The sequence below is a fragment of the Diabrotica undecimpunctata genome, chromosome 10 (assembly GCF_040954645.1).
Source record: "Diabrotica undecimpunctata isolate CICGRU chromosome 10, icDiaUnde3, whole genome shotgun sequence".
In the NCBI taxonomy this organism is placed as follows: Eukaryota; Metazoa; Arthropoda; class Insecta; order Coleoptera; family Chrysomelidae; genus Diabrotica; species Diabrotica undecimpunctata.
The window spans coordinates 33,205,874-33,229,286 of record NC_092812.1 but is presented as its reverse complement, the minus strand read 5'-3'; the positions used below and the strand labels follow the sequence as shown (position 1 = coordinate 33,229,286).

At 29.5% G+C, this 23,413-nt stretch overlaps 1 protein-coding gene across 1 annotated transcript in view; it reads right to left on the bottom strand.

Annotated features, from left to right (window-relative positions):
• Nucleotides 1–15,420, bottom strand: part of LOC140452141 (lachesin-like) — a 374,675-nt gene extending 359,255 nt beyond the window's left edge. The window contains exon 1 of the mRNA XM_072546233.1: nucleotides 15,218–15,420. Coding sequence (XP_072402334.1) covers nucleotides 15,218–15,287 — 70 coding nt within the window. The 5' untranslated portion in view covers nucleotides 15,288–15,420. The remainder of the gene's footprint in view (nucleotides 1–15,217) is intronic.
• Between the last annotated feature and the right edge of the window lie 7,993 nt (nucleotides 15,421–23,413).

Sequence of the window (23,413 nt, the reverse complement as noted above, 5' to 3'; positions counted from 1 at the left end):
AAACAGACATGATTATTAATGTGAGGATAAGGCTGATCCTGGTTGTCATCAATGGTTGTAGATTTGTTGTTTCGATAGGATCAAGTCGGTGATGGGTTCTTGGAATTTCAAATTTTTCCAATAAAAGTGAATGTTTTGGGTGAAGTTTCATTTGTATGATATTTGGCATTTGCAGTTCTTGGATGATCTGCTGGTTTATCTTTTGTCCTATAATGTATAATGTTTCATCCGTGAAAATCACGCTGGAGTGGTTAACAGTGTTTTCGCCAACTTTAAGGGGTTTTGCTAATTCTAGTAGAACGACGTGGTCAGTCTCTATGATGAAGTTTTCTGTAACATGTGCAGTGAGTCATCCTTGTACGTCTGGGATTTGGCATTTTGAATAAACTCTATTTTAGCAAGTGATGGTGTTAGATTTTGGCGTGCAATTTTCGTACCATGTGTTTGCGTAGTATTTTGCAGGTGGGAGTATCATTGCTTGTTCGTTGTTGGGTATCGAATATATTTTGGAAGTTGGGTAAGAGTGGACGTGGAGAATAGGAATTTTTAGGATTATAAGCATACTTGTCTGAGTTATACATATTACTGAGTGTCAGGCTTCTAAGAGTTCATAGGGGTGTTCTTCATTAAGTATTAGAGGGTCTCGAGGATAAATTGCGAAAAGTGTATTTTGAAGATTGAGTATCTCATGTAGAGTAAGAAGTTCGATAACTGGAATTGGATTGAGAGATTGTTATTGTTCTTATTAGTTTTTTGATGTATTCATTTATGCTTTATATTTCTAAAATTTCATTAGTTATGGCTAATTGTTTGGAAACGTGATCTAATTCATTTGATAATAGGGCATTGTTATCATTCAACTTTTTAAGAATGTCGAATCTGATGTTAAAGGTTTCGCCATAAAAGATTTGATTATTATACTTTTTTATTATTTCGTTTTGTTTAAGCTTGACTGCAGCCAGATGAGATTTGAGGAGTTCGAAGTCTGAGTCGCCGGGATTGCCGGTAATGTATTTGATAGTCGTACCTAAGAAGTTGAAAAGACCTCGTTTTTGTATTCTTTTTCGTGTGATTTTGTGTAAGTTGTCTTCTGCTTCTTTTAGTAAGTGTGTACTAGTTTTGTTATCTTTTGCCGTTAGGCCAGTAATTTTTGTTTTGTTTTGTGAAGTGGGGGTTATTGTCTGATATAGAGGGTCTAGTTTGGGTTGAATTTTCTTTTTCTTTGCCTAAACTTTTTGTGTGATTGTAGGTATTTCCTCTGTGTCTTTGTTGGCTTTTTCTAGAGCTTTGTCTCTTTTCTCTTTTGTTTTTGTGTATATGTGGTCAATAAATGGAAGTAGTTCGTTTTTATGTTGTTCATTATAAGTTTCATAGATAGGTAGGTAAAAGTCAAAATTAATTTCATTTAAATAAGTATTGAAAATGGTGAATAACCGGTAGAACTGTGAATAGATTGATTGTACACAAGGACAGCTTGTGTAAAGGTATCATCTAGAGAGTTTTGCGGATTTTGTGTCTTTAATGTTCGAAGGTTGAATGGAATCATTTGACTGGGGAGTTTGATGAGGAGTTGTTAACAGTGGTTATATGTGTTTCGATTTTGCGTAGATTCAAGAATTCCTTGATAACTGAGGAGTTGAATTCTTTTCCGCTGTCGAATACAATTTTCTTGGGATGGTTACGGTGTGAGGAATAATGTCTTATTTTGCTTAAGATTGATACGGAGGCTTTGTCTGGAAGTTTGTAATGTTAGGTAATAAGATTTATTGAATTGTAGTATGTCTACATATAAAATATCAGATGGTTTCTGTCCTAATAGCGGACCTAACTGAGGTAGTTTGTATGGTTGGCGTTCATATTTGTTTTGTAAACAAATATCACATTTGTTATTAAAATTTGCTGTCGTGGTTTGCATTGAGGGCCAGTAAAACTTTTGTTTTAAATGTTTATATGTTTCGATTATGCCATTGTGATTTACAACATGGTAAGTTTTTGTATATTCTATTTGTTTTTCTTCGCTTTCTATATCTTGCAAGATTTTTTCACAAAAATTTGCTTTAACAAGACAATCTTGCCAATTTTCAATAACGTAAACGGAGTATCTATATTTTTTAAATATTCTTTTGTAGGTGACGACGTATTTTTCGCTATTAGGTATAATTATTATTTCATTAATTGATAAGTTTAAGGGTTCTTCTGATATAGGTATGCCATTAATTGGGTCTTCTAATGAGGTGTGTTGTGTTTGAGTTTCATCGAGATTATTTTGAATGTTATCAAATGTCTCTAAGAATTCGTCTGGGCAAAGTCGTTAGTATTAGTTGGTTCGGCTATGATTGAAGATTTCGTAAGGGCATTAATTGGTATTCTATATAGGGCGTCGCTAACTTGATTGTCCCTACCTCGGCGATATTTAACTTCGAAGTCATAATCTTCTAATTTTAATCGCCATCTGGCTAGACGGGATGTGAGATCTTTTATTTTATAAATTCATTCATTCATAAATTTAATATATAAATACATGAATCGATGATCGCGAGCAATTCGCGTTCTGTTGTACCTACGGTAATTTTGCTCGGGTGTATTTAGAGTACGAGAATGATATGCAACGGGGTGACCGTCTTGGGTTAACACAGCGAATAAAGCGATGTTGAAAGCGTCGGTTATTAATGTGAATTGTTTTGAAAAATCAGGATATTGTAAAACTGGAGAATTTGAAAGTAACTCTTTGCATTTAGCGAATGCTTCTAGGTAGGTGGAATTTGTTGGGTCAATAATCGCGTTTTTTCTTGTACACCGTGTTAGGGGAGAAGTGATTTTTGCAACATTTGGGATGAAGCGTCTGTAATATCCGATTAGTCCTAAGAAAGATTTTATTTCTTTTAGTGTTTTGGGAAGTAACTATTCTCTTATCGCTTTGAGTTTTGCGGGATTTGGTTTGACTCCTTTTGGGGTAACAACGTGGCCTAGGAAGGTGACTTCTTTTGTTAAGAATTCAGATTTGTCAAGTTGGCCTTTTAAATTGGTTTCTTGGAATCTTTGGAAAATTTTCGAGATGTGGATAAGATGTTCTCGTAATGATTTTGAAAATATGATTATGTCATCCATGTAGACGAAACAAAATTTGTGTAAAAAGGGGCGTAGAATGTTGTCCAATAATTTTTGGAAAGTTCAAAAGAGAAGTTCAAAATGGCCATGAGGTACAATGAAAGCGGTTTTTTCTATATAGTCGGGATGGACTTGGGAGTCTAAGGTTGTGAAATATGTGGCTTTGCTTAAGTTATCTCTGGGAGAGAATATTTATCTTCGATTGTGTTTTTGTTTCATTTTCTATAATCTATAACCATGCGAAATTTCTTTTTGCTGGAGGCGTCAGTTTTTTTTTGGGACGATCCACACGGGTACTGAATAGGAGAAGATTGAAGGTCTAATAATATTATTATCAAGTAATTTGTTTATTTGTCATATAATTTCTTCTTGCATTGCTTTGGGGTGTCTAAAGTTTCTTGAGTAATTAGGGTTTTCGTCTTTAGTCCTACTATGATATTTTATTTCGGATGTGAAGGTTAATTTGTCTTTTTCATTGTAACATATGTCTTTGTATTTGTGACATAGTCTTAGTATATTTTCTTTTTCTTCGGGGTTTAAGTGTTGTGTGCGAATTATGCTAGGGTCGAAATTGTTGTTATGTCGTAGTTGTTTAGATTTTCTACATGTATGTAGATTTATTTGTATTGGATAATCGAGAGTGATATTGTCGATGTAACCGTTAGTAACGTGGTGAATGGATTCTGAGAAGATTTTATTCTTGTTTCTGGTAATAATATTTCGCCTTGTTCTATGTCAACGGGTATTTTGAAAAAAAGTGTTTGAAATGGTATTTCTATGTTGTAACGTTGTAGTGTTAATGTTTTATTAGTGTAATTTAAAATGGCTTGAAATGAATCTAAATCAAAATTCCCTAATAAAATGTCGAAGTCTTTATTCCAGTCAGCGATGCGTGCATCGATAAAATCGGGTATATTTAATTCTTTAAATAGGGGGGTTTTGATATTGTCTGAATATTTGGTCGTTTTTTTTCATTGATGTAATTGTGAAGTTTTTTTTGTAAATGTGATGGAGACTGAATAACTTTGAAGTTTTGGGAGAGATGATGGTGTCAGATCCACCAGTATCGATAAGGATTTTTAATTTATTTTTGGGAAATATAAAAAATGGGAGTCTTGGATGGTTTTTGATATTATTTAAATCAATTGAGCTGGGGGTTGCTCTTGACACGAGGTATCGCGAAAATTTTCTTCCTGGGGAAGATCTTGGGTATTGTCAGAGTCGTCGTACTATTTTGTCTCTTGGGGATTATAGTAATCTGTTTCATGGTAATTTTCGAATGAATCAGGGCAGTTCTCTGATTCGACGTTGAAGTTTTGGGCCCATCTAGTTGATGTTGTCAATGGGTTGTGCTTCTGTACGAATTGTTTCTACACCACTCATTGGTCGGGGGTTGTAAGATTGAGGGTTTTGTGTTGATCGAGGTAGATTCGAGTTTTGGTATTTATTCGTCGTTCGTATTTTGAAAAATTTGTTGATTTATGTCAGAATTTTGAGAGATTTGTCTATTAAAATTTGTGTTGGTATTATGTGGTATTGGTCTAGGTTGATATGTCGGTTTTGGTTTCCCTTTTTGGTTTTTGCTAGTGCAAAAGCTATACACTTTTGTAAGGCTGTGTCTAGTGTATCGAGTTGGAAGTGCGAAAGGTATTCGCAATAGGGGTTGTTTACACCTGTAGAAAAGGTTTTTAATGCTAAATTTTTAAAATAGGGTGATTTAAAAAGCATCGTTTCTGCATTATTATGCAGGAAAATGTGTTGTAGTAAATCGTTTAAATGGGTAATTATTCGTTGGTAGTATTCCTCATATATTTCGTGCGGTTTCTGCATGGTTGTAGTTAGTTGAGTGACTAGGATTTCCTTAGACTTCCTGTCGCCGTATTTAGCCAATAAAGCTGGTCGGACATCTTTTATTTGAAAAATTTAGGTAGTCTCTTGGCTCACCTTTTATTCGCGAAAGAATATTTGCATTTAGTACAAATGCTTGAACTTCGGTAAGATTTTGGCCTGCTAGAAATTCAGTAAGTGCATCTACTGATCTAATAGAGGTAGATAGGTTTTGGCCTGTTGTGTATTCGGGAAGAGTAGCACACAGGCTGGAAATATCACTATTTGAAATGGGCATTTTATCTTTATCCTATAGAATAGGAGAAATTTCTTGGAAAAGAGGAAGTCGATTTTATCACGAAGATGATTTCTTTGAGATTGACAAAGGATAATATCAAGTTCAGTTTCAGTTAACTCAGAAAATGTGCTGATAAGTAAAAATAAAAATAAAAATAAAGGAAAAACTTACAGGAATACAAGCAGTGTTGCTGGTTTATTCTGCATAGTTTTCCGGTTCGTTTGTCCACTACCAAACAACTGAAGTTGACCAGGAATTTCTTGCAATTCTGTGTAGGGATCCTGTTCGCAGCGCCAATTATATTTTCTCACTTAGAACACTTTTAAAAACAAACTTTATTTTTGAAAGTATAAAAATTTACAAACTGTGCTTAATAATAATGTTAACAATTACTGTTGAACTTTAAGCTAGCAAGTGACTCTAATGAATAATCTACTTTTTCTTTGTAGCTGTATTTATAAGGTTTAAGGTAATATCTTATAATGGTCGTTGTCTTCCGTCTGTGTGGTCTTGGCGGAGGTCTCGTTGCGTTGGTATTGCGTTGCGTTTGTCCAGGTGTTATGATAACATTTCTATATATAGGATATCTTATTATGTATTATAATAATTCACACGTGTGGCTTAAGACAAAAAGTAAAGAATTTTAATTAACACAAACACATAAAATAACCCGTCGACATATGAACCAATTTTAAGTACATATGGGGAAAAGAAATTGAGTATCGAAACGAATCGCAGCATTTGCATTCAGTCAGTCGGAAGGCATATTTTTAGATGACATTCAGCGTTCGAAAGACGTGTTTTCGAATAACCTTTACAACCAAATTAAATGACAGCCGGTCATATAAGTTTTTTTAAGACGGAATTATTTCAAATTCATTTTGTTTTTAAGAACAAGTAATTATGGTCGCATTAATTCACAACACAAATCTACATTTTTTTTAGTAATTTACTAATCTACAGTATATACACGCAACTATAATTTATTTGCCTATTTTGCTAATTAAATTAAAAACTGTTTAACATCAAAAATAGAATAGAATGGAAATATGCTTTATTGCCACTGAAAATTGTACAATTTTATGGACAAAGCTTACAAAAAGTCAAAAAATAACAATAACGATTAAAATTTATTAAAATTACATACATCGTCAATATCACAAAATAAAAGATAATAAAATGTACAATCCATTGCAAAATTTATATATAAAAATACTTTACTTGCTTGTACCTAAACGTATTGTAATTTCTTAGTTATTCGTTAAGAAACTCTTCCACTGAATAATATGGTCTTTCAGATAGATAGGCTTCTGTCAATTTACGGAACTTAACTAAAGAAGTTGTAGATTTAAGTTACAAAGGGAGATGGTTGTATAATTTTTTTGTCGAATATAATATAGATTTCTGTACTAACTCAGTGGACGGGATCGGTAAATACACATCAAAGGTTGAATTACTGGTGGAGTAGTCATGATTAGGTCTTGCTGGAAAAACATGTAGGTGTTTACAAATTAAGCAAATAGTTTCTAGAATATATAAAGAGGAGAGTCAAAATCCCGTGATTTTTGAAGTAGCTTATGGAATGTGTTATTCTACTGAGGCCAAAAAGATACCGTATTGCTCTTTTTTGTAATTTAAAAATAACATCAGATTGTGCAGCTGTAACTGCAGCTGCAGGTTTTGAAACCCCAAAAAGGAAGGCCATATCGAAGATTAGACTCGAACAAAGAAAAATGTGTTATTTTGGATGATGCTAAATTGATTTCCTTCGAAATAGATTTTATTGCATAGCAGGCTGAGGCTAGTTTCTTACTTAGCATATCGATATGAAGAGACTATTTAAGGTTGATGTCTATAAAAATGCCAAGAAATTTTACAGAATCAACAATACTGATCTGGCTGTTATTAAGAAGAAAATGTTTTAGAGCTCATTTGTAGGATAATGCTACTGTTTTATCCACGTTAAAAGAGAGTAAATTAGAGACGGACCAGGTTTTTATTTTAAGTAGATCAGAAGTTATAGTTGCATGAAAAGTTGCAATATTAGAGTTCTTCCAGGTAATACTGGTATCATCAGCAAAAAGAAAAATGTTTCCATCGATTTTTAAGTTAGTGATGGCATTTATAAAGATAAAGAAAAGTAGAAAAACCAATACTGAACCTTGTGGTACTTCACAGTCAATGCTTTTGTGACTAGAGTCAGTATGATTTGCTCTAACTAGTTGTTTTATATTCATGAAGTAAGATTGGAACCAATTCAAAGAAATACCTCGAATTCCGTAGAAATTTAGTTTTTTTATCAAAATGTCGTGATTTACACAATCAGACGCTTTGGCATAGTCACAAAAAACAGTGGCAGTGTAAATATTATTGTTTAATGCTTAATAGACCTCATGTTACACAGAAAACAGCATCACTGGTACATTTATTAAATAAAAGTCGAACTGACTTTGTGATAAAATGTTGTTTTCAACAAGAAAGGACATAAGTCGGGCTTTTATAAGTCTCTCAATAATTTTGGATAGGACCGGTAGTAAGGCAATAGGTCTTTAGTTGCAGACATTCGATTTTTCACCACCCTTATGAAGAGGAATAATAATGGCTGTCTTTAGGCAGTCTGAAAATATACCCTTTTCAAAGGAATCGTTAATTAACACATTTTTGGGAGGTTCACAAGGACTCTTACTTCACGTGTCTTCAACGAATCCATATATATATATATATATATATATATATATATATATATATATATATATATATATATATATATATATATATATATATATATATATATTATGTATAAAAAAATTGAATAAAATTGTCTAAGTATAGGTAAAACCATTTAAGAAAAGCTCGTTTTTTCATAAAAGGAAGTTCAGGGAAGCTGCTTGGTCCTTAAGGATATGCGGGTGCACGCGGAATATTAAAAATAATGATGTCTGCGCCGTTTCCTTGTAGATAATGCAGATAACTCGGCTACATATCACCCATTGTCTGTGTATACTCTGCTATCTCTTAGTTCTCATTGAAAATTATGTTTTTAAACAGCTTTATGTGTTTAAAAATTAAATTACGTGTCAAAAAAAAATTAAACAGTATTGCAATTTTAAATTATATATATATATATATATATATATATATATATATATATATATATATATATATATATATATATATATATATTTATACATATTTCTTCTTTTTATAGACCTTTTTTACTGCAGCATATATAAGCTACATATATAACCTAATATGGAAGAGAAAAGTAATACCCAGAGAATGGACAAATGCAGTAATTATACCTATATACAAGAAAGGAAACACAAGAGACTGTAGGAACTATAGAGGTGTATCACTACTATGTGTAGCAGCAAAAGTATACGAAACCATAATAGAAAGGAAAATTAGAAAAGAAATAGAACATAAATTAGAGGATGTACAAAGTGGATTCAGGAAAGGACACAACACACAAGACCATATATTCACCATGCAACAAGTAATAGAAAAAGCCTTAAAGAAAAATAAAGAAATACATCTGAGCTTTATAGACATGGAAAAAGCATTCGACTCAGTCAAAAGAAAAGATATATGGGAAAGCCTAAAGAAGAAACAAGTAAGTGAAGAATTGATAGAAGCAACAAAGAGTATATACATGAAAACAACAAATACAGTAAGAATGTTAAATATACAGTCAGAACCATTTGAAACAACCCAAGGAGTTAGACAAGGGGGAAGTCTCAGCCCAGTACTATTCATAAATGTAATAGATGAGATAGTGAAAGAATGTAAGAAAACATTCAAGAAATACTGCATCGGTTGGAACAGAATGCAAATGATAAATGCTGAGATGTGTATATTTGCAGACGACATAGTATTAATTGCGGAAACTGCAGAAAAACTGAAATACAACTTAGAGAAATGGAACCTAGAAGCAAGCAAATACAACTTAAACGTAAACAAAGAGAAGACTCAAATAATGAAAATATCAAGGAAACAAGGGACGGAAGATCAAATAGAAGTAATGATAGACCAACAAAAAATAATACAGACAAATTCATACAAATACTTAGGAACAGTAATCAACAACAAAGGAGACATCGAGGATGATCTTAACAACAGAATGGAAAACACAGGAAAACTATTCCAAGCACTAAATAGAGGATTCCTTAATAACAAAGAAATATCAACAAAGACCAAGATGACAATATACAAAACAATATATAGACCTACAGTGACATATGGAGCAGAAAATTGGATATTAAACAAAAGACATCAGAGCAGAATTCAGGCAGCAGAGATGAAATACCTCAGAAGAACGATAGGAGTAAAAAGAACTGATAGAATCAGAAATGAAGAAATAAGAGAAAGACTCAAAATCAAACCGATACTCGAGTCAATCAAAGAGAAAAAATTGGCATGGTTCGGACATCTAACCCGGATGGACAATAATAGACAAGTTAAAAGAGTGTGGGACGCCAAACCAATAGGGAAGAACAGAAGAGGAAGACCCATTAAAGAATGGAACAGTGACATCTCGCAGATACTACAGACTACAGAGTAAGGGTAAGACTTGGCAGGAAGCAACACAGATGGCATCCAATAGGAAGGAATGGAGAAAGTTCGTTAAGAGCTAGGACACCTCAAAAGACTGTCAAATAGTGTAATGTAATGAATTGTATTTTAAACGGCCCAACACCGAAAGGTACAAATGGGTCTACTGATTAAGTAAAGTAAAGTTTTACTGCAGCATCACAGTCTTCTTAAACTCCTATAGATTAAGCAATATTTTTTAAAATAAGTTCGTTATTAATTATCATATAAACTTTCATGTGGACAGCTTAAAATAGGAAGTTTTAAATTAAATATACTGATTTATTTTCATAGTATAACAAAACAAACTAATTATAATTTACTATTTCACCTTTAGCATCTTCTAGTGCAAACTTCTAAAAAGGATGCCAGAACATAGAAGATCCCCTTTTTCATATCAAAAAAGATAGCTCAGTTGATCAATTCATTCATTTAGTTTTAGGTTATATTCGGAACAGATCCCTAAAGAAGTACTGGCACTTGACGATATCAATGAAGGTATTAAAATAAATGGCTAAGTCATAAATAACGTTAGATATGCAGATATCTAGAAGACAAAAACTACAGAAGCAAGCAGAATGAATTTATGTTTAATATAAAAAGACTAAGGATTTGATTATAGCAACAAACAGAACGATAGAACGTAACCAATGGTAAGAATAAGTGGATCTCAAACAATAAAGGGTTTTACACATAAGCCTTCGAAGAAGAGAGCCAAAGATCTACTATATATGAATAATTATGATCTGCGAATTATCGTAGGTCTCCTAACAGGAAACTGACGCCTCAAGGGGCACATAAATAAAATCGGACAGAAAATGGGGATTGCAGATTTTGTCAGGCCCAGTGCATTTAAGCATTATCAACTCTAGACCCACGACTTCAGAATTGTCACCAAACTCAATAATATACTTTGAATTAAAGGGGCAATTTTACCCCAGGGATAAGCAGCAATAGAACTATTAGGTCGAATAGTGTCCACTAATATTAAACCTAATCTAGATAATAAAAATTTGTTTACCGAGGATTGTATCGAAATATTTTGCCTACCACATAGGGTATTACTATGGGGGGTTGAAAATTGGGGACAGAAACTATTGGGGCAGAGATAGGGCAAGCAAAATAAATCAAAACTTATGCGAACGGCACTCAGGGTTTATTTGGAGTAGCTGGGTCGTGGAAAAGCGAATGGCAAGGGGGTTGGATTGGGGCAACTACAAAAATGAAACAAAGGGGTACTTACATGAATCTCCTGGAAAAAATGGACAAACAAAACAACAGGAAGGACCTCTAGTTATGTAAAATAAGGACGCCGCTTCGAGGTGCCAAATTATAGCGATTACAACAACTAGTTGTAACCATTAAAATAATTATTAGAAACGCAAAATATATATTTTTAAATGAAACTGAAAAAAGGGGTTAGAAACTTTTTTTCTAAACAATTAAAAAAAATTGGTTCAGAGAAATAAATCATTTATTGTTGTCTCACCACAAAAATAAATGGCACAAAAATATTATATTAATAGTTACAAAAATTTATACCAAAATAACAAAGAAGAAAAACTTACATATCCTATCTGTTTATAGGCGAAGAATAGGAGAGAATGGAGACTTATCCTTGGCTGGCCAAGTTCTGGAGCCAATGATGATGAGTGTTCAACGTCACCCAATAGAGATTTAGGATTTAGGGTTGGAGAAGTTAATCACCCAATACGAAAGAATTGCTGATCTGCGGGTTACTGGAGGAAGGAAAAGAGGAAGACAGACCTGGGAGGAGATGCTTAGGTAAGATATGTCGATAAAGGGGGTTGATATTATGGTGAAATGTGATTAGGAAAGTCGTCTAGGGATAAAAGTAGAGATAATGGATTTTGACAAGAGCTATGAGTCATGCCAATGCAGTACACAAGTTTACCTGTTATTTACAAGGTCATAGCTCTTGTCAAAATCCATTACCTATAAAGAAATCGAAGATAAGTTATTTAATGAACTATTTAAAAACCTTTCAAATGAGCTCTTACAAACGTAAATCAAATAAAATCTAAATAAGTAATCGGAATTTAAATTCATGTTTTCAAAAAAAATTAAACTTAAGCGTAATCCTTATAATTCAACTTTATTTGTGTACTTACGACATCATTTGAAAGATTAATTAATTAGTTTAGATTCAAAAAAAAATTAATTTGCTTTAACAAAAAAAGTTGGTGTTTTTTATTTTTCTATGATAAAGATATTACCGTGTTACATTTTAAGTGGAAAGGTTCCTTTTGGAGTTATTTAAAATATATGTATGCTCTTAAAAACGTCTATCTTTACATGTCTTGTAGCCCTAAAAATTACCTGTAAAAAGGTCAAAAAGGTCGAGGAGTTAAATATCTTAACGTTAAACAATAAGTATAAACTAATATATTTATATATCTATTTTAGCATCAACATATTTTATATTGTTGAATTTTTTGAATTTTTTTAAAATACACAATTCCTGTTGTTAATTAAACTTAATTTTAAAAATAAAGTTATTGCTAACGAATTTGAATTTAATAAAAAAAGTAAGTTAATAAAAAAATTACATTAATTTTTAGGATTGGATAAATGGACCAAGGTTCTTTGCCTCCGCTAAAACTGATAAATAAGCATACAGTAGAAGAATTCCTTGTAATGGTATTTTGCAAGAGCAAAAAAGGATGTGGTACAACACGCAGCTCCAAAAAAATTGCATCTTTCAGTAATGCAGCACGTGGAATCTATTCTGGTGAATAATTGTAGATACTTTTGTGAATAATTTTTTTGTGAATACATTTTTTATGCATAAATCTACATTACATTAATTCATAATTTTAAGGGATATTTTTCCAAATTTTGCTATTTGAAGGGTTATAAATTGCTCTTCTATCAGAAACAATATTAAATGCTGAAAGACAATAATAATTTATATTCACTAAAAAATTATTTTTTATATAAAGATTGTCATAAGGGGTAGTTTTGAGCATTGAAAGTTTAAATATAAATTAATTTTGCTAATGTATAGCATTATTATGTATTTATTACAATTAAACCATTTAAAAATTTCAAAAAATGAACTTTTTTCATATATTTTGTTACAAGGGGGAGGTTTTTAAGGGTTGACGCAATGGATATTATTTTAAAGTCTATTTTTTAAAGGATATTTCTTTTATTTTGGTGCAAGGGGTGGTTGTTAAAAGTTGTAAATTGCTTTCTTATCAAAAAAAAATATTAATTGAAGACAATAACAATTATTTATTCTAAGTACATAAGTCATGTTAAAATTTTAAATCACTAAAAAATTATTTTTTATATAAAGATTGCCATAAGGGGTAGTTTTGAGAATTGAATGTTTAAATATTTAATAATTTTTATACAAATCTACATGTATAGCATTATTATTTATTTATTACAAATGAATCATTTAAAAATTTCAAGAAATTGAACTTTTTTCATATATTTTGTTATAAGGGGGGTGGTTTTTAAGATTTGAAGCAATGGATATTATTTATAAGTTTTATTTAGTTTAAAGTTTATTTTTTAAAATTTTGCTATAAGGGGTGGTTCTTAAGGGTTATAAAATTGCTTTCTTACCAGAAACAATAATAATTGCTGAAAACCAATAATAATTTATGTAAGTCATTTTAAAGTTTCTAATCAATAAACATTTTTTTATATAAATATGTCATAAGGGGTAGTTTTGAGCAATGAAAGTTTAAATATTTATTAATTTTTATACAAAAATACATGTATAACATTATTATTTATTTATTGCAAATAAATCACTTAAAAATTTCAAGAAATTGAAATTGTTTCATATTTTTGTTGTGGTTTTTAAGATTTGAAGCAATGGATATTATTTATAAGTTTTATTTAGTTTAAAGTTTATTTTTAAAAATTTGCTATAAGGGGTGGTTCTTAAGGGTTATAAAATTGCTTTCTTACCAGAAAAAATATTAATTGCTGAAAGCCAATAATAATTTATGTAAGTCATTTTAAAGTTTCTAATCAATAAACATTTTTTTATATAAATATGTCATAAGGGGTAGTTTTGAGCAATAAAAGTTTAGGTATTTATTAATTTTTATACAAAAATGCATTGCTAACATTATTATTTATTTATTGCAAATGAATCACTTAAAAATTTCAAGAAATTGAAATTTTTTCATATATTTTGTTGGGGGGTGGTTTTTAAGATTTGAAGCAATGGATATTATTTATAAGTTTTATTTACTTTAAAGTTTATTTTTTAAATTTTGCTATAAGGGGTGGTTCTTAAGGGTTCTAAAATTGCTTTCTTACCAGAAAAAATAATAACTGTTGAAAGCCAATAATAATTTATGTAAGTCATTTTAAAATTTCTAATCAATAAACATTTTTTTATATAAATATCTCATAAGGGGTAGTTTTGCAATGAAAGTTTAAACATTTATTAATTTTTATACAAAAATACATGTATAACATTATTATTTATTTATTGCAAATGAATCACTTAAAAATTTCAAGAAATTGAACTTTTTTCATATATTTTGTTATAAGGGATCGTTTATAAGGGTTGAAACAATGTATATTATTCATAAATAAAATTAAAAATAATGAGGGATCTTAATTTACGATAAAAAGTATAAATAAACCATGTTTTTGGCAAAATTGGATGTTAAAGGTGTTTTTTGGGGTTTCAAAATGGTTATGCATCATAAAATATGTTTCACAAGATAATAAAATATTTGTGTAATATGTTTACACATAATCATAATTTAAAAAATAATTAAAGTATCAGTTTATAATTTTTTACCAAAAGGGGTAGTTTTCACCGCTCCAAAATAAAAAGCGCACAAACATATAACTTTTAAAGTTGAGGGTGAGACAAGTTCACTCGCGAATTTTTATCGAAATCGGTGCGGTTGTGTAGAATTAATTGTTATAATATTTTATCATGAAAAAATGAACTTAACTTTGTGCATAGTTTAAAATGTCATTTAAGGGTTGAAAGTTACTTAAAATATGTGTTCTCTACCTCACCTTCCTCTAGTACTCCTGCTGTATACGTTTTGTTGTTCATATAAAATTTATCTCATTTTATACAACTTTTTTACTTATTGTTTTTGAGTTATAGTTAAATCTTTTGCAATGATAATCAATTAATATTTTGTACAAAATTTTGAATAATTTCTGAGGCATTTGATTTTTAAGAAGTTTATACAATTCTTCCCACATGAATATTAATATTTATTTTTTGCAGTAAAATAAACAAATTTTTAAATGAAATGTTAAATGGCAGAGTAGTTGTCATAAAAGTACTTTTAAAATAAGATCTAATAAGGAATATTTTTTAATGACTGGTCACCTACGCCAGGAACAACTTTGTAGCAGACCGAAAAATTGACTTACCACTCAATGAACTGGCACCAGCTGTGTGTAAGGGATAGCACAAAATAGATAAAATCACAAACACTAACATTCCAGTCCCACTAGCATCCCATCAGTTTTTCGAAAAACATAAATACAGAAAGGCGACCGTTATTCAAGTTTAAATCTACGACCTCGTGGTTTTTAGACCGAGAAGGGCAACGTTAGTAGTTCCCTTTAGCGTAGTCCCGTTTATACTGACGGCAGGCAGATACGGGTATCCTGAAAATCTGCACCTTTGATCGTGCGCTCTTTTTGACTTTATGGCCAATGACAAAATTCAATGAAATATTATAAACCAATAGGAAAATCAAAAGACGGCACATGGGAGGGCCTCAAATATATAAAGATGTTTAATTAGAAATTTAAAAAAGAAAAGTAATTAATAAATCACGAAAGAAATAAAAAAAGCCCAACTTTATAGAACTTTAGTTACCCAAAACTAACAGAAACATATTAGCCCCCTTGCGTTTGTCGCGGTGTAGCCTTCTTTTTTTGTATTTTTCTGGTTGTTTGCTTTATTTTTATTTACTGATCTAGCATTATTCATTCTTTATATGTTTTTATTCATCAAAAAGTCTCGTACCAGACTTGATACTCGTTCCAATGATTTAAACCTTAACAATTCCTGTGATTGGGTAATTATATTTTGACATTGAACTTACCATAAACAACTTAACCTATACTCTATTGTTTTAACATCAATTGAATGCTTACAGAATTATGTGCAAATCTATGCCTACTATATATATATATATATATATATATATATATATATATATATATATATATATATATATATATATATATATATATATATATATATATATATATATATTGTTATGATGTATTTTTTGTTTGAATGATGAGCAATGAGTATTTTTAATAATATAGGGTTTTTATCGCGGTTCTCAAAGAATTAGTTTGTAAGTACTTTTTTAAATTATCTTTATTATAACTATTATGAAACACACATATATATCTAACCTAGTCAATGTAAATTTAAAATAAACTATCTTTAAATTGATATTCTTATAAAACTAATTAAATTCTATAGACAATCTAAAATTTAAACAAACTATCTTTAAAATTGAAATTGTTATGACACTAACTAAATTATATTAACAAAATTTTGTACCTTTCTTTCACTGAATGCCTAAATGAACTATTTTCCACTAAGTATATAGATTCTAATCACCACTGAATGTCTTCGTACTTCAGTTATCCTTGTTTTTTTTGTGAAATTACTTTTTTCAATTATCAGCTTTTACCAATTTAAGATATAGTTTTCTTCACCAGCATGTATACACCACCAACAAACCAGCAAACAGCATTTATATTTATTCTTCTTTTCAATATACCAATATCCAATTATTATAAGTTGATTTATACTAATCTCCAACCATAATATAATTTAATTTCTTCCAATATACCTTTTTTTATCTTCAATAATTATTTGTGTATAATTATAAATGTGCATTAAATTATATGCATAATTTTTAATCTTCATTTAACTCACTATATTAAACATTTTGACTATTTGTACTTGATTCACTGACTCCAACTAACTTTCATAATAAACTGCTTGACTTCTGACTAAAAACTTCCAAAACTCTTCTGACTGCACTATCTAAAACTTTTCTGACTAAAAACTTTCAAAAACTCCATCTTGAATCCAAATCACGGGTATTTATATCTTTTGGACATTCTAGAACCATCTCGTCAGATATCATGTTCTATTCAGTTCTATTTAATACATGTCTGAATTTTCTGGAACAAACCATTTCGCAAACATGGCCATCTCCGGAGATCCAGAGAATTCCATTCTTTTCTATTAATAATTTTGTTTACATTTAGGCTTTTCAGATCAGAATATATAATTAAATTAGTAACTTAACATTCTAATTTAATAAAATACACATTTCAAACAATATATTATTATAACCCACTTATATTCGTAAATATTCTTAAACGTCACTTCAGAGTATAAATATCTGTCAATCTCCGAGAGTATTTTTGGTTGCCTAAGCACATGGCTCACTTATATATATTTACAATATTAAAATACAACTTTTTACAATTATTATGCTAATTTATTAAAATGCCCTCACATAAATATATTTTTATTAAATTCTCTAGTATATAACTTATTTAAAACAACCAAATATCTAATATTATGTAGTATATAACTTATAAATTATTTTCTATAAACCCTAATCGTCACAATACCCCAAAAATAATATTTAAAATAAATAATTTACTTATTATTTTTTTAAATATTAATTTTCTCATACCTTATTAAATTTAATAAATCAAATTTTTTTTTATTTATTTAAAATGTGTTAAATACATCCCTGTTCGCTGTCTATGTCAAAACAGAGAACAACGGAGCACAGTTCGGCTATTCTATGGTCAAACTGTCATGTCAAATGGAGCAATGGATGCGATATCAGAGAATAAAATATAACCTTAATTAAAAATATAATAGATATGGTGTTCTGTTTATTTATAGACAAAATCTAGGAATTATTTCCATTCAAAATAACTTCATCAATATAAATTGGTAAGTTTTTCCACTTTATTATATTAGAAAGACATTTTTATAGCAATTATAGTATCTAACCCCAAATTATGATTTTTAGGGTACCAAACAATTTCCATATATACAAAATTCAACAAGTATGATGTCAAATTTATTCACAACAAAGAAATCTACCATCTATCTATGAAATGGATCTATCAGTAAGTTATTAGTGTTATTATATTTGTGTTAAAGGTATAGAAATCATTATTCAATCTCTTCATGATATTGAAAAATGTCGTTGATATGAAATATGCCTCTTAGTCTGTTCTCTGCATCTATTAACACATAACTATTTAGTCCATTCTGATTTTCAATTGTATATGGACCTTCAAACATTGGTTGTAATTTCTTACAACGGTTTTCTTTAACATTACTTTTTCTAAGTGAACGAATTAACACTAGGTCTCCTTTTTGAAATGTGATTGGTTTTTTTATATTTCGATTTTGTCTTCTGATATATTTTTCAGCTTTCCTCCTAATTCGGTTATTCACTTTTTGCATTACTTGTTCTAACATATCCTGATTATATTCACTAATCCACTTTCTGTTTCCTATATGGCCAAACATTAAATATTCTGGTACTTCCTCTGTATTCAAATTATGTGTATTATTTAAAAAATATTCTACTTGTGGTATATGTTGCTGCCAAGTTTCGTGTTGATTTTGGCACAGTATCCTTAAATATTTTATAACTTCTTTAATATATCTTTCTGCAGGATTTGCCTGAGGATGTCTGATACTTGTAAAATGAATGTTGATTCCCTTTTTCTCACAAAATGCCCGAAATTTTTGGTTGTTAAAATATGTAGCATTATCTATTATGCAATTTCTAAATGGTCCTATTTCTTCGAAAAATTGATTAATATATGATTTTAATGTTTTAACATTTGTTCTGGAGCAGGGATATAGTTTAATAAATTTTGTATATAAATCAACTATCACTAGTATATGCTTTTTTCCTGTTGGACTGAGAACTAAATTTGAAATAAAATCCATGGAAACTGTATTTAGTTTTTCATATACAACATTAGATTTATATGTGTTCTGGTTTTTGAAATTCTTTTCTTTGTTTAGTTGACATATTGGGCATTGGGTAGTAATTTCTTTTGCTATACTTATGTCATTCTTTGCAAAATAATTGTTCCTAAATAGCATCCAGAGCTTTCTTGAACCAATATGCATATAATTGTTATGTAAATTTTTCAATATTTTCTTTGCTAAAGTTCTAGTTATTACATATACTTCTATGCCATTTATTATTTTATAATATACTCCATCTTTCCTAAGGACTTTTTGTTTTTCACTCAAATTGATCTGATCTCTTATAATTTCTTCTTTAGAATATAATCCAGTACTTTCTACTAATTGATTTAATCCAATTTTTATTGTTCGCTGCCCTTTTTGTGATGTATTTTCTAACCTTGATAAAGCATCTGCCACTATATTGGATTTTCCAGAAATGTATTTGATTTCAAATGAGTATTCACTCAATATTAGACTCCACCGATGTATTCTACTGTTTCCATATTTGTTATTTAATATAGACGTTAAAGCTTGGTGATCTGTTTCTATTGTAAATTCATTACCCAACAAATAAAATCTTAATTTTGTGACACAGTGTATTATACTTGCTAGTTCTAATTCTGAAACTGAGTAACCCTTTTCATGTGGCTTTGTGATTCTTGAAATGAATTGTATTGGGTATTCGACCCCATCATGTATTTGTAATAATACCCCTGATAATCTCTCTATTGATGCATCTGTTCTTAATATGAATGGCTGTGTATAGTCAGGATAGTATATTTTCAAATTTGACAGAAAAATGTTTTTAATTTCTTGGAATGCTAGTTCTCTTCTCTGATCCCATCTCCATTTTACACCTTTTCTCAGTAGTTCAAGTAATGGAATTTCTTTTATACTTAGATCTGGTATCATCCTTTTATAATAATTAATTATTCCAATGAATCCTCTTAAAGTTCTTAAATTGTGTGGTGTTTTATATTCCTGAATGACTTGTGTCCGTTCTGGATCCATTTCGATTCCCTTAGTGTTAAGTTTATAACCTAGATATATTACTTCTTTTTGAAAAAATGTACATTTTTCTTGATTTATTTTTAGTCCAACTTTGTCTAATCTATTTATTATAATTTTTAGGTGTTTCTCATGATCTTCAGCCGTTTTAGAAAAAATTAATATATCATCAATGTAGTGAATTACAAAATGTTCATATTGATCCAAAATATCATGAAGACATCTACATAGAGCACTGCAAGATGATTGAAGTCCAAATGGTACTACTTTGAATTGATATACTACTCCATCTATCTGAAATCCTGTATACTGTCTACTTTTTCTTTCTAGAGGTATTAACCAGAAACTATGCTGTAAATCGATTTTAGTGAAAAATGACATTCCTGTAATTCTTCCTAATATTCCATCTATACTCATTGGTGCTTCAAATTGCTTTTCAGTAATCTTGTTAATATTCCTTGCATCCAAACATAACCTGATTTCACCTGATCTTTTTCGTACTACTACTATGGGGTTAATAAAACGTGTGTCTGCCTTCTCAATGATCCCATCTTCTAACATATTATTAATTGTTTTGTTTACTTCTTCTCTGTATTTATATGGTATTGGGTATGATTTTGTTTTAAAATCTTTTTCCTCCTTAACTCTTATACTATGGATATAATTCTGTGCAATTCTATTTTCTTTATTGACAAGTCCCTTGTGTTGCTGCAATATGGAAATGACTATTGATTTATATTCTTCAGGGCAATTTAAAACTTTCATCATATCTTCTTCTTTACAAATAACATTATTCTTCATTATGTACTCATTATTCCTTGCTTCCAATTTTACGCACTCCGCCTCGTAGGCATCCATCTGCTTAAAATTTCCATTCCTTAAATATTCACTACAATAATTATTCTTTACATTCTTTTGGGACATTTCCCTATCATCAAAATACATTTCTTCTTCATAAACATCATTATTTTCTTTTAATAATATCCTATCAACTCTTATTCCTTCTTCTACCTCATCTTTCTGCATAAATTTAATTATTTGCCCTTCCAAAGTTACCATTTTTTCTTCAAAATCTATCTTTACTTTCTTCTTTTCCAATTCATCATTTCCCATTAATATATCAACACATAAATCCTTGACAATAAATCCTTGCATATTAATTTCTTTATTAAGAATATTAATTTTAAAATTGGCTAGTTTATCAATTTCACCCAACTTCTTATTATTTGCACCAATAATTTTAATTTTTGGAATCTTTATTATATCTGATAGTTTTAATGTATTAAAAATAAAATTCTCCGAGACTAAAGTACTTTCTGAACCAGTATCTATCATAATTTTAATCATTTTATTTTTGGCCAAAGCATTTATATAAATTAAATTAATAGATTCAATAATTTTCTCTTCATCTAAAGAAATAAATTCAGAAGGTTTTTCATAATAGCAATGGCCTAACTTGTAATTCAGAAAGTTTACTGCACAAAATTTTGATTATTAGAATTGTCAGATTGTATCTGACCACTTGGATCTGATGTCCTATGTCTTTCCCTACTATTACTTCTACTCACATTTTCCTGCCTTGTACTATTTTGTTCCCTGTCTTCGCAGCTTCTATTCCTTCGAACACAATTTACCTGTCTGTTATAGTTAGGTCGCTCTGTATTTCTTCTATTATTAAAATCTTGTCTATTATTATTAGTACTGTCATTAAAATGTTGTCTATTATAATTAGTATTATTATTAAAATTTTGTCTATTATAACTAGTATTATTATTAAAGTTCTGTCTATTTGGATTAGTGTTAGTATTATTAAAATTTTGTAAATTATCACCATACCTAGTATTATTGTTATATGATTGTCTATATTGTTGATTATCATTTTTATTATATTGAAAAGTATTGTTGTTTTTTCTGTTGTTATTATTACTTGTCATATTGCCTCTTTGTATTCTTTGAATAAAATTAATAAAACTATCTATTGTTTGAATATTTTGTACAGTTACGGTTTGCACAACATCAGCATCAAAATGTCTAGATACATTTAAGACTGTTTCATCCTCTCTAAGTGGTGGTTCTAAATATTTTGCAACTGTTATCAATTTCAATGCATAATCTACCATATTTGATTTTAAATTTTGATTATACTTTCCAAAATATAGAATTTCTCTAAACTTTGCTTGCTCTAATTCACCCCAATAATAATTTAAAAATTTATTTTCAAATGTTTGAAAATTATCTAAATCATTCTCAATACTAGCAAACCAAGTTGCTGCATTGTCATTTAATGTCATTCTAATATAATCTTTAATATCATTAATATTATTCACAAATCTTAATTTATGTTTTAAACTATTTATGTATACTCTAGGATGCAAATTTTTTATATTACCAGAGAATTTAATCCCAGTCTCATTTGTTAAATTTAAGTAAGGTCTCCCTATGTCTCTCATTTGTGAAATATCATCTATTCTCTGTTCCACATTTCTTATTTGATTACAATTTATTTGGATATTTTGTTGTATATCGTCTAATTTTTCTTCTGTGTTTCTCCTGTCTTCGTTAATTTTTACTTCTAAGTTACATTTCTGTAACTCTATTTTCTGTTCTATATCTATCTTATTATCTTGAATAATCCTCTTTACTTCTGTCCTCTCATTGTCTATCCTTTTCTTGTAGTCATTCCGTATACTTTTTATTTCATTTGCTACTTTTTTCTCTGCAGCTTCAAGTTTTTTATCCATTTGTTTTACAATTTTATTATTATTATCTTCTATTTTCTTTTCTAATTTTCTATAATTCTCTTCCAATTTCTGTTCCATTTTTTTCATGTCTTCTTTGACTTCTTTTGAATTCTCTTCCAATTTTTTTATGTCTTCTTTGATTTCTTTTGAATTCTCTTCCATTTTTTTCGTATTCTCTTCCATTTTCTGTTCCATTTTTTTCATGTCTTCTTTGATTTCTTTTGAATTCTCTTCCATTGTCTTGTTCATCTGCATCATTAATGACATCAAAGCTGCCATATTGACATTTTCCTCTCTTTCTGGATTCATTTCTGCAGTATCTTGTGGAACTTGAACTAAACTCTCCTCTTGTATAGGTTGTGTTTCTACTTCCACATCTTCTTCATTCTTTTTGCTTTTTGTACCTTTCTTTCCTTGAGACATTTTGAGACTTTACTTGTTCAAATATAATTAAAAATAAAATCTATAATTTTTTCTTTCTACTGATAATTAATTTAATTATATGAGAGCACTTATCTTCCCAAACTAATTCTTTTAAATAGAGAGCCCCACGTTGGGCGCCAAATTGTTATGATGTATTTTTTGTTTGAATGATGAGCAATGAGTATTTTTAATAATATAGGGTTTTTATCGCGGTTCTCAAAGAATTAGTTTGTAAGTACTTTTTTAAATTATCTTTATTATAACTATTATGAAACACACATATATATCTAACCTAGTCAATGTAAATTTAAAATAAACTATCTTTAAATTGATATTCTTATAAAACTAATTAAATTCTATAGACAATCTAAAATTTAAACAAACTATCTTTAAAATTGA